This window comes from Drosophila novamexicana, unplaced genomic scaffold, assembly GCF_003285875.2.
Source record: "Drosophila novamexicana strain 15010-1031.04,08,12 unplaced genomic scaffold, DnovRS2.1 tig00000462-arrow-pilon, whole genome shotgun sequence".
NCBI classification, from domain to species: domain Eukaryota; kingdom Metazoa; phylum Arthropoda; class Insecta; order Diptera; family Drosophilidae; genus Drosophila; species Drosophila novamexicana.
The window spans coordinates 5,051,595-5,067,179 of NW_020824806.1; the positions used below are offsets into that span (position 1 = coordinate 5,051,595).

A 15,585-nucleotide genomic window follows, 5' to 3' on the forward strand; every position below is an offset into this window, starting at 1 on the left:
GAATTCACGTTCGACACTAAAAGCTCGGGCTTAGACTTCTTGGAGCTAGACGCATTTAGCGCTAAAAATTGAGCAAACAGGGTGACCGTTGCGTTGCTTAAAATAATGCCTAAAATAAATACCAAAACGCAAGTGCTGCATGACACAAGCTGCTTGCCTTCGTCTGGTTGCAGCTGGCAAAGCTCTGGCTGTGTGGCGCGCAAATTTGAATTTGCTTGAAAACTGTTTGCAATATTTATGCCAAAATAACTTTTCGATCAGCGTTATATAAGTTGTATACTAAAAGGCACAACTGGCCAGTTGATTTAAGCAACAATTTAATCGAAATGCATAAATCTTGCCAAGGATTTGTCATATTTTACATTTATATTTAACAACACAGCCGGGTTCGAGCCACTTAGTGCAAAGACCGTCTCGAATGATACGGAACATTATACAATAAACAAGCAAATTAAATGTTGGAGCGGAGAGTGAAACCCGACTTGGTAGAAACAGGCGAAAGTGAGTCGTCCCAGCTGGAGTTGAAGATGCAGCTGCTGCAGTTGGATCATAGGCCGATGCCGTTTGTTGTGTCTGTCATAATCAGCAGATGTTTGGACTAAAAAAAAAAACAAACTCCAATTGGAAAGGAGGAAGCACACCGCAAACAGCGTAACCAAACGGTAAACGGTAAATGGCCAATGGCCAGCGCAGAGTTTGTCGCACGTGCAAATTTATAATATTAAATAAATGCAATTTGTTAATTATATTTTGTTTATTTTTTTTTTATTTTTCGTTGGTTTTATACTTTTTAGGTATTTTTTGTTTGTTTTTTATTGAAATTCCTTAGATCGCAAGAAGCGCACAGATGTAATATGTATATGGTAAATTGTTGTTGTTGTTGTTGTAGATACATACATAATTAAGATTATTTATATAATATATATATATGTTTACATACATATATATATATGCATACAAACGTGTGTATACACATATACATATATATATATATTGTAATATGTAAGTAATATTTATATATAGTATATATTGGTTGGGTGTGCCTGTGTGTGTGTGTGTGTGTGTGTGTGTGTCTAGTATGTTTGTGTGTGTGTGTGTGTGTGTATACATATATAGTAGAGTATAGCATAATATAATTATAATATTATATACAAATCTCAATAGATTGTTGATTGATTTGATTTGATTTTTTCTGTTTTTGTTTTGTTTTTGTCAATTTACATTTTAAGTTGGATTTTTGTATAAATTTAAAGTTACGAGCTATTTTCTCAAAAATGTCCGTTTTTTTTGATTTATATTTTTTGTTTGATTTCTTTTTGTAATTTTTCTCTACACACTTACAGACTATTCGCTCTATTTATCATCATCAACATGAAAGATCAACAAGCATTCGCGCTCCTCCTTCGCTTTCTTATAGCTACTAATATATATATGTGTGTGTATATATATATATATATAATAAATGTTTATATATATAAAAAGTCATGCAGCCAGTTTGTGAGCAAAGTTACAATTTCCAATGTTAACCAAAAACTTGTCAAGTGTACAAGTTTTCTTTTTCCCTAAATTATTTTGTTTTTCTTTTTTTGTTTTGGAATACATGTTATTATATATATATATATATATATATATACACACACATACACACATTATATACAAACATCAATCAGTTTTACATAATATTTTAAACTAAAATTAATACAGTACAAATTCAAAAACAAAATTCACTCAACGCTATGCAAAACAAAAAAAAGAGTTCGACAAAATAAAACAAATCGAAAATGAATATGAACGCAAATTATGTAAAGTTAACATTGTGAGATTTAACAGCAACACTGTTAACCGTTTACAGTTAACAGTTAACACATTTACAGAGGAAACATAGCATAGCATATGCAATTTTCTGTTGGACTTAACATTTTCTTTTTCTTTTTTTTTTGTCTTTATGTTTACATATATACATGCTTACATGGCATGCGCTGTAGTTTAATGATTAAAAGTATTATTTATAAATTGAATATGTTATATATTAGATGCACATATGTGTTTATATATAGTTGAATCATTCATAAATTATCACCCAGCAGTTTTTTATACAAACAAACGAACAAACGAACAAGCCAAAACAGTCACTCAATCACAATGCATGCATGACATCAATCAATCAATCATGTTGCTGCTGTTAAACTTCACTAGATACCATTAGTTATACATTTAGTTATTATTATTTTGTATATAAACTATAGTTCTACACGGTTTTACAGTTTTACAGTTTACAGTTTTACACGCATAATTTCATGTATATATATATATATATATATATATATGTGTGTGTATATTTATTGTATAAAAAAAACACACTGAAAATATTTTAGCAAAGTTGTCTTCTTTCATACACTCTCCCATTCATTATTTTTGCTCTCTTCTGTTTGCTGCCTTTATAAAAATTTGTAAGTAAAAAAATTGTTTGTTTGTTTTTTTTTTTTTTTTGTTTTAAGAGATTTTGATTTGCGTTTTTCCGTTTGACATGCTTTATGTTAACTTTTGCAAGCTGCTTGTAAATGTCTATCATCTATTGTGTTTTCAGTATTTCTGTTTTTTCCCCCATTGAGCAACGTCTTACGCTGAGATACATTTAGTTTCGGTTTTGCTTCTTCTTCTTGTTTTTTTTTCGGTCAATAACTGCACTGATATTTACCAAGAAAATGTTTATGATTGTACAGTACTAAAGAGTCGAACAGTTACAGTTACAGTTAAGAGTTAAAGAGCTACAGCTAAGAGTTACCATTAATGTTAAATCATATACAATATATAAATACAATGTTTTACTTTGCATATTATGTCAACTTTGACAGCTAAAATTTGACTAATATTTAGTATATAGATATAATTTTGTTTTTTATTTTTTTTTTTTATTTTTTTTTTTATTTACATGTCATCATATCTGCCTTGTAATTTGATATTTTTTTTGTGTTTATTTTTTTCTTGATAAGTATTTTTTTAAAAATATATTCATATAGTTATATTGTGTTTATTATATGTATATATATATATATATATATATATAGATATTTTGCTTGGAATTCCTATGCGGCGGCACGAGGGCGGCTGCGCTTATTGCATAAACGAACAAATTCAAAAATATATTATAAAATAGCATGATATTTATGTGGGAGGGGGGCGTGCTACAGGGATGGTACGTTGTTAACTGCAAGCCAAACTTACAACTGAGCTGTAAAAAATAAATGTGTTTAATAAGAACAAAATGAGTTTTTTTTTTTTTTTTGTGTGTTGCGCCGCAATTTTAACTATTTTTTTTTTCTATTTTTTATTACAAAATCAAATCTTAAACGTGTGCGAGCAGGAAGTGTAGGGTGGGTGGGGTTTGAGAGGGGGGGGGGGGGGGGGGGGGGGGGGGGTTGTGTGTTTGAAGGGTTCTTAAATTTCTTTATCTTTTCTTTTTTATTTGTTTTTTTTCTCATTTTTTTTGGTGCAAAAGGGGAGTCTATCAAAAAATTGAAGTTAAGAGCAAAATTGATAAGAATTACATGTGGGCGTGTATGTGTGTGTGTGTGTGGGAGTGTGTGTGTGTGTTTTCGTATACAAGTAACTCTACTTGTTCTTTTGAGGTTTGATTTTTTGCGATACAAGAAAATTTTTTTGAAGCGACGCATAAAGAAAAAAATTAAAAAAAAAAAAAAATGTGGCTATTATTTTTTGTTTGTCATATAATTATGTGTGTGTGGGAGTGTGTGTGTTGGTGTTGGTGTTGATTTGTCCTGGTTTATAGGCAAAAGTGAATTGGCTGCGACATCTTTCTCTTTCGTTTTCACTTTCCTTTCTTGTTGGCCCCCATTCTCATTATTTTCTTTCTGGCCATCGCGACTTGCTCCTTGCTCCTTGCTCCCGGCGCCCGCCCCAAACAGCGGCTCTTCAGTCAAATTAGTTGAAACTTGGCGTAGTGTGTTTAATGTGTGTGTGTTTGTGTGTGTTTGTGTGTGTGGTGTGTGTGTTTAGCTACATCATTAACATCATGCTCAACATTTTGCAGCAACAATTATGGTTTTGTTTTTCAGGTGAGATAGATAAAGAGAGAGAGAGAGAGAGAGACGGTGAGTTTTTGTCGAGTCTTTAGCGTGCGTACAAAAATGTATAGAAAAAGGAACAACAGGATATATATATATGTATATATATATATATATATATGTATATATAGATATATATATATATAAATGACACGTTTGTACAACTAAAGGCCCGCGTCTTGCAGTTAGCCCGGGCTTTTTTTTTGTAAGTTTTTCTTTTAGATATATTGTTGTAGTTGTTGTTGTTGTAGTTGTTGTTGTTGTTGTTGCGCCAATGTCACATTCAAATATGAATCCTCGCCGAGCAGCAGCAAACTGGGCGGCGAACCGTCGTGCGGATAGAAATATGCGAATTGCCCGCTGTAGGTGCCCAGCAGCAACTGTTGCTGCTGCTGCTGCTGTTGCTGTTGCTGCTGTACCCGTGCCCGTGACTGTTGCTGCTGCTGCTGCTGCTGCTGGTTCAGTTTGTAGACTGGCAAATTGTTGATCTGCTGCTGCATCAGCACCAAGCTGCCCGTGGCTGCCACATCGTCATCCTGCGCTCTGCTAATCTTCTTCTTGCTGTTTATATTGTTAAAGTGTTGTTGTTGTTGTAGTTGCTGCTGCTGCTGTTGTTGTTGTTGTTGCTGTTGCTGCTGCTGCTGCTGCTGCTGCTGCTGCGTTGGCTGTGGCTGTTGCTGCTCCAGCTCCAATCACGTGCTCAGCCAGGTGGAATTGCAGGTGCAAATGGTGCTGGGTATCACAGGTGCATAGTAAACGCCATTGGCATAGATCAAGCCCGGCGGACCCGCCTGTATCTGTATGGTCTGCGGCTGGGCCACCTGTGCATCAACAGCAACAGTTGCTGTTGTGTTCGCTGCCGTTGCCGCTGGCGATGCTGCCGCTGCTGCTGCTGCCGCTGCTGCTGCTGCTGCTGCTGTCGTGTTGCTGCAGCAAATTGTGGCACTGGCCGGCGCTGCCTGTTGCACATAGATCGTTTGCGTCTGCGGCGTCTGCTGCGACGGCGTTGTCGAGACCAGCGCCAAGACGGGCGGCGACTGCGCCGGCTGTGGCTCCATCTGCTGCTGCTGCTGCTGCTGCTGCTGTTGCTGCTGCTGCTGCAGGTATGCGGCATGTTGTTGCTGATGATGATGGTGATGATGATGTTGCTGCTGCTGCTGTTGTTGGTGATGTTGCTGCTGCTGCTGCTGCTGCTGCTGGTGATGATGATGTTGCTGCTGCTGTTGCTGCTGCTGCTGCTGATGATGATACTGTTGCTCCTGTGCCTGCTTGACCTGCTGGGCCAGCGTGTGAATGAGCAACAGCGTCTGGCGGCGCTCATGTCCCATCAGACAGACGGTGGACATTTCGACAACGTTATATAAATACATGAGATACTCATATTGCAGCGGCTCCTCCTCAATGCCCCAGAAATGATTGCGCAAATAGGCCTCCAGCTTGGTTGTCTGTGTGCTTATATCGGGAAAGTCTATGAAGAAACGTGAGCACATGTAACGCTCCAGAGTCTTGATCAATTGTGAATCGACGGCCGTATAGTTGCGCACCAATAGATTACAATATTTTAATAGACCACCGCCGCGTATCTCCTCCGGCTGGCGCGTTGAGATCAGTTTCTTTTGCAAATGATACAGTGCCTCCTGGAAATCGCCGTAGACCGATTCGCCCACAACGGTCGGATAGAAATTCTCCGATATGGGCAAGGCGGCACAATCGTAGAACAACAGCAACGAGTCCAAGACAATTTGGAATGAATCGACAGAGAATTCAAATTGACGCCGCATTGTGTCCACAAATTTGAGCTCGACATTCTTATGGCCAGGCGAATTGCCCAGCGAGATGAGGGACCAGCGATCGCCATCGTTGTTATTGTTGACCTTGACCATTTTGCCGACATAGGCCTCCTTGAGGCTGCCCGTGTAGATGCGGCGCTTGCAGACGCCCTCGGGCATCAGGTCGAGCAGCGTGTTCAGCACGGCGGTCTTGACCCGATCAAAGACGCGCGGTGAGCTCAGCTCGATGGCAAAGATCAGGTCCAGATCATTGTACGGCTGATCCTCGCTGGCCAGCACATGACTAGCTGCGCCGCCGTTTAGTCGTATATCCTTAACTAGGACACCGGCGCCGCCGGTGTTCACGTCTGCCTCCAGCTTGCGACGCACCAGATTCACCAGATCCTTGAGCGTTACCTCCAGTGTTGGAAAATTGCCGCGTCCATGTATGGCCACCTTCTCGTCCATGACGCTGTGCAGCTTGCGCACCTGCTCAAACGATAGCACCGCCAGCCGTTGTGTTCCCCCTGTATCAACGCTCTCCAGCGAACCGTGGTCCGAGGTCGAGGCTATCGAGGAGCCCGAACTGGGCGACGGCGGCGGTGTCTCGGTACCGCCATCCGAGTGGAAACCATCATCGATCTGATAGACGTCCATTCTGTTGTTGCGCTGCTGATGAAATAACGGTTCGGCGGCTCCGTCTAGTGTCCCGCACTGCGTAAAGAAAAGGATAGAAAAATGAAAGCTTTTTAGTAAATTGACAATTCAAAAAGCATCAAGTTTAACTGAGAGGGATAAGAGGCAATAAGAGAGGTTGAGCTTTAAGCGAGCACATATCGCAAAGCTTTCATGTGCTTTCAAAGCTTCTTTAAAAGCTGTTCGGGTACTTTAAAACGCATTAAAGCTTTCTTAAAGCTTGTTCAAAATAATGTGTAGGTGCTTTCAAAGCTCCTTTAACAACTGTTTAAGAAATTTTGAGGTGATATACTAGAATGTCACGTCTCGTACATCATTTTCTAGCTAACAAGTTGCTTAATTTAACATCTTTAGACTTCAACAAACTTTAAGCCTTTATAAATCACACCTAAAGCTTTCAGGTGCTTTATAAATGCATAAATATTGCTCAAACTTTTCAGAATATGTGTCTAGACCCGCGCAAAGTTTTATATATCTGCTTTCACATACCTTTATATACTACATGAAGCTCGTTTGTAGGAGCTTTGAAAGCTCCTTTGAACTAAGAAAACTAGAGCCAGAGCTAAAGCTACTAGAGCATAGAATTTAAAGTCTATGTACTTGGTGATACATTCTTTCTAGCTTTTGAGGATGCAATAAATAACTAAGTTGCTTACCTAAATATATTAAAGCTTCGCCAAGCTTTAAGCTTTTATTAAACTCGCCTAAAGCTTTCAGGTGCTTTCAAGGCTACTTAAACAGCTCTTTGGGTACATTATAAATGCAAAAAAAAAAACGTGCGTAAAGCTTTTGGAATTTGTGTTTAGACTCGCTGAAAGCTTTATATATGTGTACATATCTGCTTTCGCATATCTTAATTTAATATCCTAAGGCTTCGCCAAGCTCTAAATCATTTTTAAGGCTTATCCTAATATCTTTTCTGCTTAAATCGTGAGTTAATTTTTATTCCACTCGCATTAGTCACAGTTTTGTTGATTTTCCTCATAAGTAAAATAGGTGCTTAACCAAGCTTTAAATCACTTGTTGCGCTTATCTTTTTACATCTTTTTCGCTGTTATTCGTAAATTCTAGTTAAAAACACATTTCGTTGTTATTTGTACAATTATTTATTTAGCTTGTTTTTGACATTTTATTGCGCCAATGCCATCAAATTGCTTAAAGCTCCACACCAGGGGCTTCTTTTAATTAATTAATTTGCTTTAAATTTGTTCAATTTTCGCTTGATGTGTGGCGGGAGCGAGGGAGGGGTGGAGGATCCTCCCTCGCCCAAACTTTTGCGCTGCTCGCATTTTCCCACACATTTATTGCTGTTTTTTTTTATTTTTTATTTTTATTTTGGTTAATTTATTTGTTTATTGTTTATTATTGCCTGAAACGACGGTCTCTCACCGTTCAACGTTTCCCTCTGCACTGGGCCAAAAATTGTCGGTTTGCCTTTCAATTTGACAAAGAACTAAATATTTTTTCAACTGGCGTTCAAAATTTCCGCGTTCTCTTATCGACCAGCTACCCCCCCTGCCGCCTCTTCTCTGTTTTCTTTGCCCCCCCTCCTCCTCTTTTGTTCTTTTGCCTTTTCCTTTCGGCCTTTCGACTGACTATCATCTGTGCTATCGGCATATGGGTCTGGGTCTGGGTCTGGGTCTCGGTCTCGGTCTGGGTCTGGGTCTGGCTCTGGGCTATGCCTATTTTGTATCTATCGCTTAGCTCTATCTTTTATTTATTTCGTCTTTTTTCTTTCTTTTTTTCGCCTTTTTTCTTTTTTTTTCTTTTCTATTTGCATTTGCGTGCGCCTGTTACTAGGTTGTGCGTTTTGTTTGTGTCGCTTTTATTTTATCTCTCTTCTTTTTTTTCAAAAACAACAATTTGATTTTGTAGCATAACTAGCTGTTGGTCGAGCATATGAAAGTGTGCGAGTATCTGTGTGTGTGTGTGTGTGTGTGTGTGTGTGTGTATCTGATATGCTGTGCGTTTAGGCTGCGTGCAAATATTCGGACTGCCATAAAACAATTCAAATGGATATTTGCGTGCCCCTAGTGATGCGTATGATTCACGCGCTTGCGAGACACACACACCAATACACACACACCAACACCAACACACACGCACACACACGCACCAACACACTTACAAGCCACCTAAACTCTGTGGTTTACACGTGTGCATATCGCAATAACCTTGTTTCAAAGTTTGTCACAAAATTAAACATTATTTTGTGTGCTTCTATTTCTTTCTTGATCAAAATGGCATTTGGTATTTTATATTGCCCATTGAAAATGATTAAAGAGGGTATATTGGTTTTGTGGACAGAAGGAAGCATCTGCAACTCCATAAAGTATATAGACTCTTGATCAGCATCAATAGACGAGTCGATTCCTCCAGTCATCAGATGAAATTTCGCTTCTTGTGCCAATACGAGTTTGTTTCCGATAATCGATAACCTGCCTTGTTTCCAAGCAATCGATAAAAGTCGATATTGAATTTTCTCTTGGGTTCTAAGAGCTGCAGTCAATAAAGTTGAAATTTAGCTTCTAGAATAGTGTATACAGTTCGAGTATCTTTCATTTTGTAGCTAACTCCTCTCCTATCCTAGAAGGTTCCGGGGGTGGGTTATCCCCTAATCGGACACTCTCGACTAGAGAAGAGAGCTCTAGTCTGGTTTTAATTACAAATAACTATATATATTTATAAATAAATAGCTGTTTCCACCTTTCTATCTGTTTTTCTTATCATACAAGTTGCTTGAGTTTGTTTTTGTTAATATTTGTTTTGATTTCTTTAAAGATTTTCTTGCGTTCTATTTTTTATTCAAATATTTATCATGATTTGCAGTTTTTATTTTGATAACTTCCTTGCTTAACAGAGTTTTATCTCCGGCATTCTTCTGCAGCTCAGTTCCGCACACTTTATCCATTTCTCATTCAATCCAGAAATCGGTATACTTGTACAATTCACATGCGTCGGAACACTCTGTGGTCTTTATCGTGATATACTATATGCTAATGAATGATAAACATGGAAATGCAGCTAAAAGCGAAAGGGCAAATAGAAGCGCAAATAGAAAACAATTCAAATAGATGACGCATAGATTGTACTTCAACGAATCCATCAATTAGCGTAAATGCACATTGATCACTTGGCTGGGCTCTATGACTGTATAATACAAATAACGCTATTATCAGAACGTTTCAAATATTTAAAGTTTTGTTGTTTATGTAAATTTATGCGAATTCAGGCTGTTATCTCACATCAATTAAATTCTTAGACAAGTTCTTGCTTCTTTAGAGATTTCGTGAAAACTTCTTAATCAAGTTTTTGATTCTTTAGAGTATTCGTGATAACTTTGCAACGTATAAACCTTCAGTGCAATTCCTGACCAAGTTATTGCTTCTTAAGAGATTTCGTGATAACTTTCTTATCAAGTTTTTGTTTATTTAGAGAATTCGTGATAACTCAATCAAGTTCTTGCTTCTTTAAAGATTTCGTGATAACTTTGCAACGCATAAACTCTCATTGCAATTCCTGCCAAGTTCCTGCTTCTTTAGAGTCTTCATAATAACTTCGTAGCCCAAGTTATTTTCTTTGGAGATTTCGTGATGACTTTGCAATGCATAAGCGCGCAGTTAAATTTCAAACAAAGTTCTTCTTCTCCTTAGAGTTTTCGTGATAACTTTTCAATCAAGTTCTTGCTTCCTTAGAGATTTCGTGATAACTTTGCAACGTATAAACTCGCAATGCAATTCCTGACCAAGTTCTTGATTCGTTAGAGATTTCGTGATAACTTCTCAATCATGTTCTAGCTTCTTTAGAGATTTCGTGATAACTTTTCAATCAAGTTCTTGCTTCTTTAGAGATGTCGTGATAAATTTATCAAGTTCCTGCTCCTTTAGAGTTTTCGTGATACTTCGCCACGTATAAACGCAATTGCAAAAGATTTTTGCGCCAATTCTGAGCGGAATTCGAAAGCCTTTTTTATGCTCATCTTAAAAATTGATGCGTGGGCTAGTTTTATGGGCCCAGAAGGCAGCTGGAGGCGCATTGTTAATAACATTTTTGAGCTGCGTCTGGGTGTGCTTTGCAATTACACACACACACATATATATATATATATATATATATAAATAAATGTGTATATATATTGTTCGGGCAATTATTTACTTATTAATTGCCCTGTGGTCGCGCTGTCTGGCCTGGCATTTATTATACATATTTAATTATAATTTGTTGTAATTTTTATTGCATTTTCATGAGGCCCAACACAAATTTTCTAACAATTTTTTACAGTTTTTTTTTTTTTTTTTTGTTAATTAAGCGCACATTTCATTAATTTATGGCTTTTATCTTTCGTAACTTCTTGTCATGGATTTGTCATTTGCCAATTGGCTATAAAAGTGTGTAAATTGGCTTTTTACTTTCTCCGCTTAAACACATGAATGTATAATAATTTTTTCTTTTTTTTTTTTTAATTAAATTAACACAATTAACACACATTTTTGTCAGTTTTTGGCACGTTTTAAAATTACATTTCTAGCACACATTTTATGCAAATGCATATTTTTGATCATTTTTTTTTTTTTATTTTTAATCTTTTGACACAGTTTTTTTTTTTTTGGCAACATATATTTAATTTACAATGTTCTTTTTTTCAGATTTCAGATAAGGCCTGCTCGTAATACTTTTTTCTTTAATTGGCTGTGATAAACGGCAAAAAGAAAATAAGTGAAAAAAAAACCTATTTTCGCAGTTTGGCATTTACCACATTTTTTTTTTGTTTTTTTTTTTTTTCGAATTTCACAATACATGCAATGTATTCGTTGAACCTTTTTCGCAGCTGTACATACATACATACACACACACATGCATAGACATGCACACGTATGTATATGTGTTTATGTGTGTGTGCGTGTGTACTTTTTCCACAAATAATAAATTAACGCTGCAATTTTCACCAATTTCTTCTCGGCATTTTATTTTGCTGCTCATTATTATTATGAATGGTTCAACTTGATTATGTCCCAACATGATGATAATTACGTTGTTTGGCTGCAGTCGCATAGAAACACATACACACATACAGTATGTATGTATACTGCCAGATTTACAGCTAGAGAGAGAGAGAGAGAGAGAGAGAGCGCGAGCGAGGGGGAAGAGACACGCAAACAGGTGTATGGTCTATGGCGTGCCTGCCTGCTGGCCTAGACAGACTTGCGACTGGTCTCAAATAAAAGTGAAAATCGTTGTTTTTTTTTTCTTTCTACAGCAGCCGCAGCAGAGAAAAACAACAACAACAACAGCGACAACAACAACGCATGCAGAAAGTCTTTGCAAAGCAAAGCTTAAACAACTGTAACTTAGCAGCTGCTGTGCGTGTGTGTGTGTGTGTGTGTACGTGTAATGTCCAAAAACGCAAAAACAAATATGGATTCCATGTAGAAGCAGCAGCAAAAGTATGTTTGGCCAGTTTGTTATAGAGTGTGGGGCAGGGGGGTTAGGCAGCAATTACCGTTTTTTTCGCACAAAAACAAAACAAAAAAAACAAGCGAAGACGACGCACCCGCGACTTTTGCTTTGACTTAGTTTTTACTTCTTTCGATATGCTTGTGATTTTGCAGCTGCGTGTTTTTTGTTTTTTTTTTAATATTTGATTTTATTTTTGCTTCTATCGAAAATGTATTCAATTTAATTAATAGGTTTTGTGCACTTTTTAGCATTTATCACGCACCACTTGCATACATACATTAATATATTATGCTTTCTCAATATTAAACACCGAAATATGCTTTTTGAATTGAATTTTGAAGCTAATGCGACGCGCGCTCCGTTCACCAGCGATGCGTTGCGTTGCGTTGCGCGTTTGAAAACGAAATGAATTGAAATGCTTATTAGAATATTCGCGAGCGTAAGCGTCGGGCGCGCGTATACGAAAAACGAAAAGAAAAAGAAAAAAAAACAAAGCTTTTTGTCAGCTGACGTCACGACGCTTTTGGCGCTCAGTGAGTGAGCGCGACCAGCGAGAGCAGGCGCTTTGAGTGAGTTTTTTGAGTGAGTGCTTGTGTGCGCGCGTCTGTATGTGTGTGTCTGCGTGTGCTTGTTTGTTGCTTTTTTTTTAGAAGGGCAAGCATAAGCATAGCGCTGCAGGTAGATTCTGACGGTCGCTCGGTAAGTCGGTCGCTGTCCGCAGCAATGCGGCTGCTGCTGATACTCAATCGTTCGCCCGCTCAGCTGATAAAGCGATCATGCACTGTGTGTTTGTGTGTGTGTGTGTGTGTTTGTGTGCTGCTGCCTTTTCTGCCATATTTGTACTGCATTTTTGCTGCTAGCGCGTTTTCGATTTCATTATTTGTTCATTTATTCAGTTTTGATGCATACAAAAAAGCAAAAAGCAAAAGCTTTTGTGTTTGTGCAAACAAGTTTTCGTTTTCGTTGTTTTTGCTTCTGCCGCTGCCGCTGCTGCTGCTGCTGCTGCTGCCGCCGCTGCTATTGCCGCAACGTAAATTGCTTAAATACTTCTTTTGCTACGTTTTGCTGTTTGCCGTTTGCTGTATTCAGTCTATTTTTAGATTGCTATTTTTTACTAATTACCTGCTATGTCGCCGCAGGCGCCCACTCGCCTACCTCCCTCCCTCCCACTCTCTCTCTCTTGTAGCGTCCACAAATATACCGCAAATAGGTCCGACAATGGACAAAAGCTGATAAGCGCGCGCACTTAGAAAGGAAATATGAACACACAAGCACACAGACGACACAGAGAAACACAAGCACGCACGTACACACGCACACATACAGGCACAGCTCGCTGAGCCGCGGCGACACAATGCTGCTGCAGCAGCAGCAGCAGCAGATGATGATGAAGCAAAAGAAGAGATAAGCAGCAAATGCAGCCGCAGCGGCCGCAGCAGCGACAGCAACAATGAAAGCGCAGCGCCGCAAGCGTCGAGCTTTGAATTCTAATTCGGGCTGATCGCGGGCTTAGCTCATACAAATTATGTAATGCTTAAGCTCGTGAGCTTTTGACACAATGCGCTGCCGAAAATAGATTAACGGCACATGCAAGGCACAAGAAAAATAAAAAACAAAAAAAATATATAAACAACTGTAGATTTTTTTTTTTGTCTTTTATAATTAAACAGTTTAACAATAATTGCCATATTTTATTTTTGTATTCATAATTGTGTTTTTTGTTTTGTTTTTTGCCTCATTTAAATTGTGTTGGCCTTTCAATTTCGCAGGCATTATCGTAAACACGTAGCTTTATATACACGGACAGCGGACAGATACAGATACTCTGGCTATAGTATAGATACAGATACATGCATATGTACCGTTACTTTGGCATTTTGATGGAGAACGCAATGATCGGCATTTATTTTGCCGCTGCTGTTGCTGCTGTTGCTGGCCTGTGGTTCAATGTTAATCAGCGGCTCAAATCGACAAAAAGAAAACACAACAACATTGTATATGCACACACCCAAAAACACACGCACACACACACACAGCCGCACACAACAAGTAACGCAATTCAAGTGCCAGTGTGGCCAAAAAGATTAATGTTTGTTTTTCAGCCTTTATGCTGGCAAGCTGATGGATGCCCCTTGCCAAAGCAAGCGGCAGCAGTATAACTTTAATTTCAGCTACAACTCGCTAATGTATCTTGCAGATACATACGCACACAGATACATAGTTGCACTGCATTACAAACAGGCGCAACTTTTGAGTGTCTCTGACAGCTGCCCCCAACACACTTCCCACCCCCTGGTCCTGGCTCTATTAATGCCATTTATTGCATGTATCTGTAATCCATGTATCTGTATCTGTATCTGTATCTCTAGCTGTAGCTGTAGCTGTATCTGTATCCATAGCCACTTGTAGCTGCTGCTGCTGCTGCTGCTGTTGATGATGGCGTTGCCTTTTGCGCTCTTTGGCAAGTCTTTGGGTTTTCGGCTCAGTGTGGCAGTCAGTTAGTCAGACAAGACATTATTCAGTGTGACCCTGACCTAATAAGTATGCGCAAGCGCAAATTGTCCGTTTGCCGCATTTAGCATTGTTTTTTCTTTAAATCAAATGTATCTTGTATCATATATCTTGTATCTGTGACTGCATTTGCTGCCTTGCATTTAAATTCCAGAAAAATTAAGGTAATGCCAGAGCAACTGATTAATTATATATGATATGATATATGATATCATATTATATGATATGATATCATTGTTGTGCTACGACACGAGTGTCGCTTGAAACTTTTCACAATTTTTGTTTACAATTCGCAAGTAGTTAAACCGCAAAGTGTGTGCAATATGAGTCTTGGGCGGCGCTGTATTATATAGTTATCTATTATTGAGAATTTATGTAACTGGAAGAATTTCATATGTAAATGCATTTATAAATGTAGCCAGATAGTCTATGGAATTCCACATTCTTTTTTTGTTTTCTCTTGCAGTTTTTGCTTATAATTCTCAAGTAGTTCAAGCGCAGTTGCAGGAATGTCAAGAAAAGAGTTTAATGATTATATCAAAGTTTTCTAAAGGCATAGTTTATCATTTCTCTAAGGTATTCCATGCAAAAATCTTTTATTTTATAGTCTTAACATGCTTTTTCTTCCAATTTGCGCTTATAATTCTTAACTAGTTCAAGCGAGATTGTAGGAGTATCAAAAAAGGAATCTATTGATTACATGAAAGTTTCCTAAAAGCATAATAGTCTTGTATTTTATAGTCTCAACATTCTTTCGTGTATCTTCCCTACTTGAAAACCCTTCCACAAGGTTATTTTCTAGACTGTCCCCCAAAACTATATAACTATTGACATGGTCGAGGCTATATTGGTTGCCTGATTTATTTATTGTTGCTGTTGCAGTTGCTTTGTTCGTTTTATGTCCAAAACAAATGCCAACGAAAGTGCGACACCGAGTTCCAATTCCAAACAAAACACAACAACAACAAAATAGCAGAAAAACCAATACCAAAATCGAATCAAATCGAAAACCAAATTCTAGCGCGCCTTCCAAATGCAAATGAGGCTTAATTATTATGCCGGGCCCG

The 15,585-nt window shown here is 38.1% G+C and overlaps 1 protein-coding gene across 2 annotated transcripts in view; it reads right to left on the minus strand.

Moving 5' to 3' along the window:
* Positions 1-4,707: 4,707 nt before the first annotated feature.
* Positions 4,708-15,585, minus strand: part of LOC115760577 (terminal nucleotidyltransferase 5C) — a 69,892-nt gene continuing 59,014 nt past the window's right edge. For both annotated transcript variants that reach the window (XM_030701995.1, XM_030701996.1), the window contains exon 2: positions 4,708-6,568. In XM_030701995.1, coding sequence (XP_030557855.1) covers positions 4,778-6,568 — 1,791 coding nt within the window. In that variant the 3' untranslated portion in view covers positions 4,708-4,777. The remainder of the gene's footprint in view (positions 6,569-15,585) is intronic.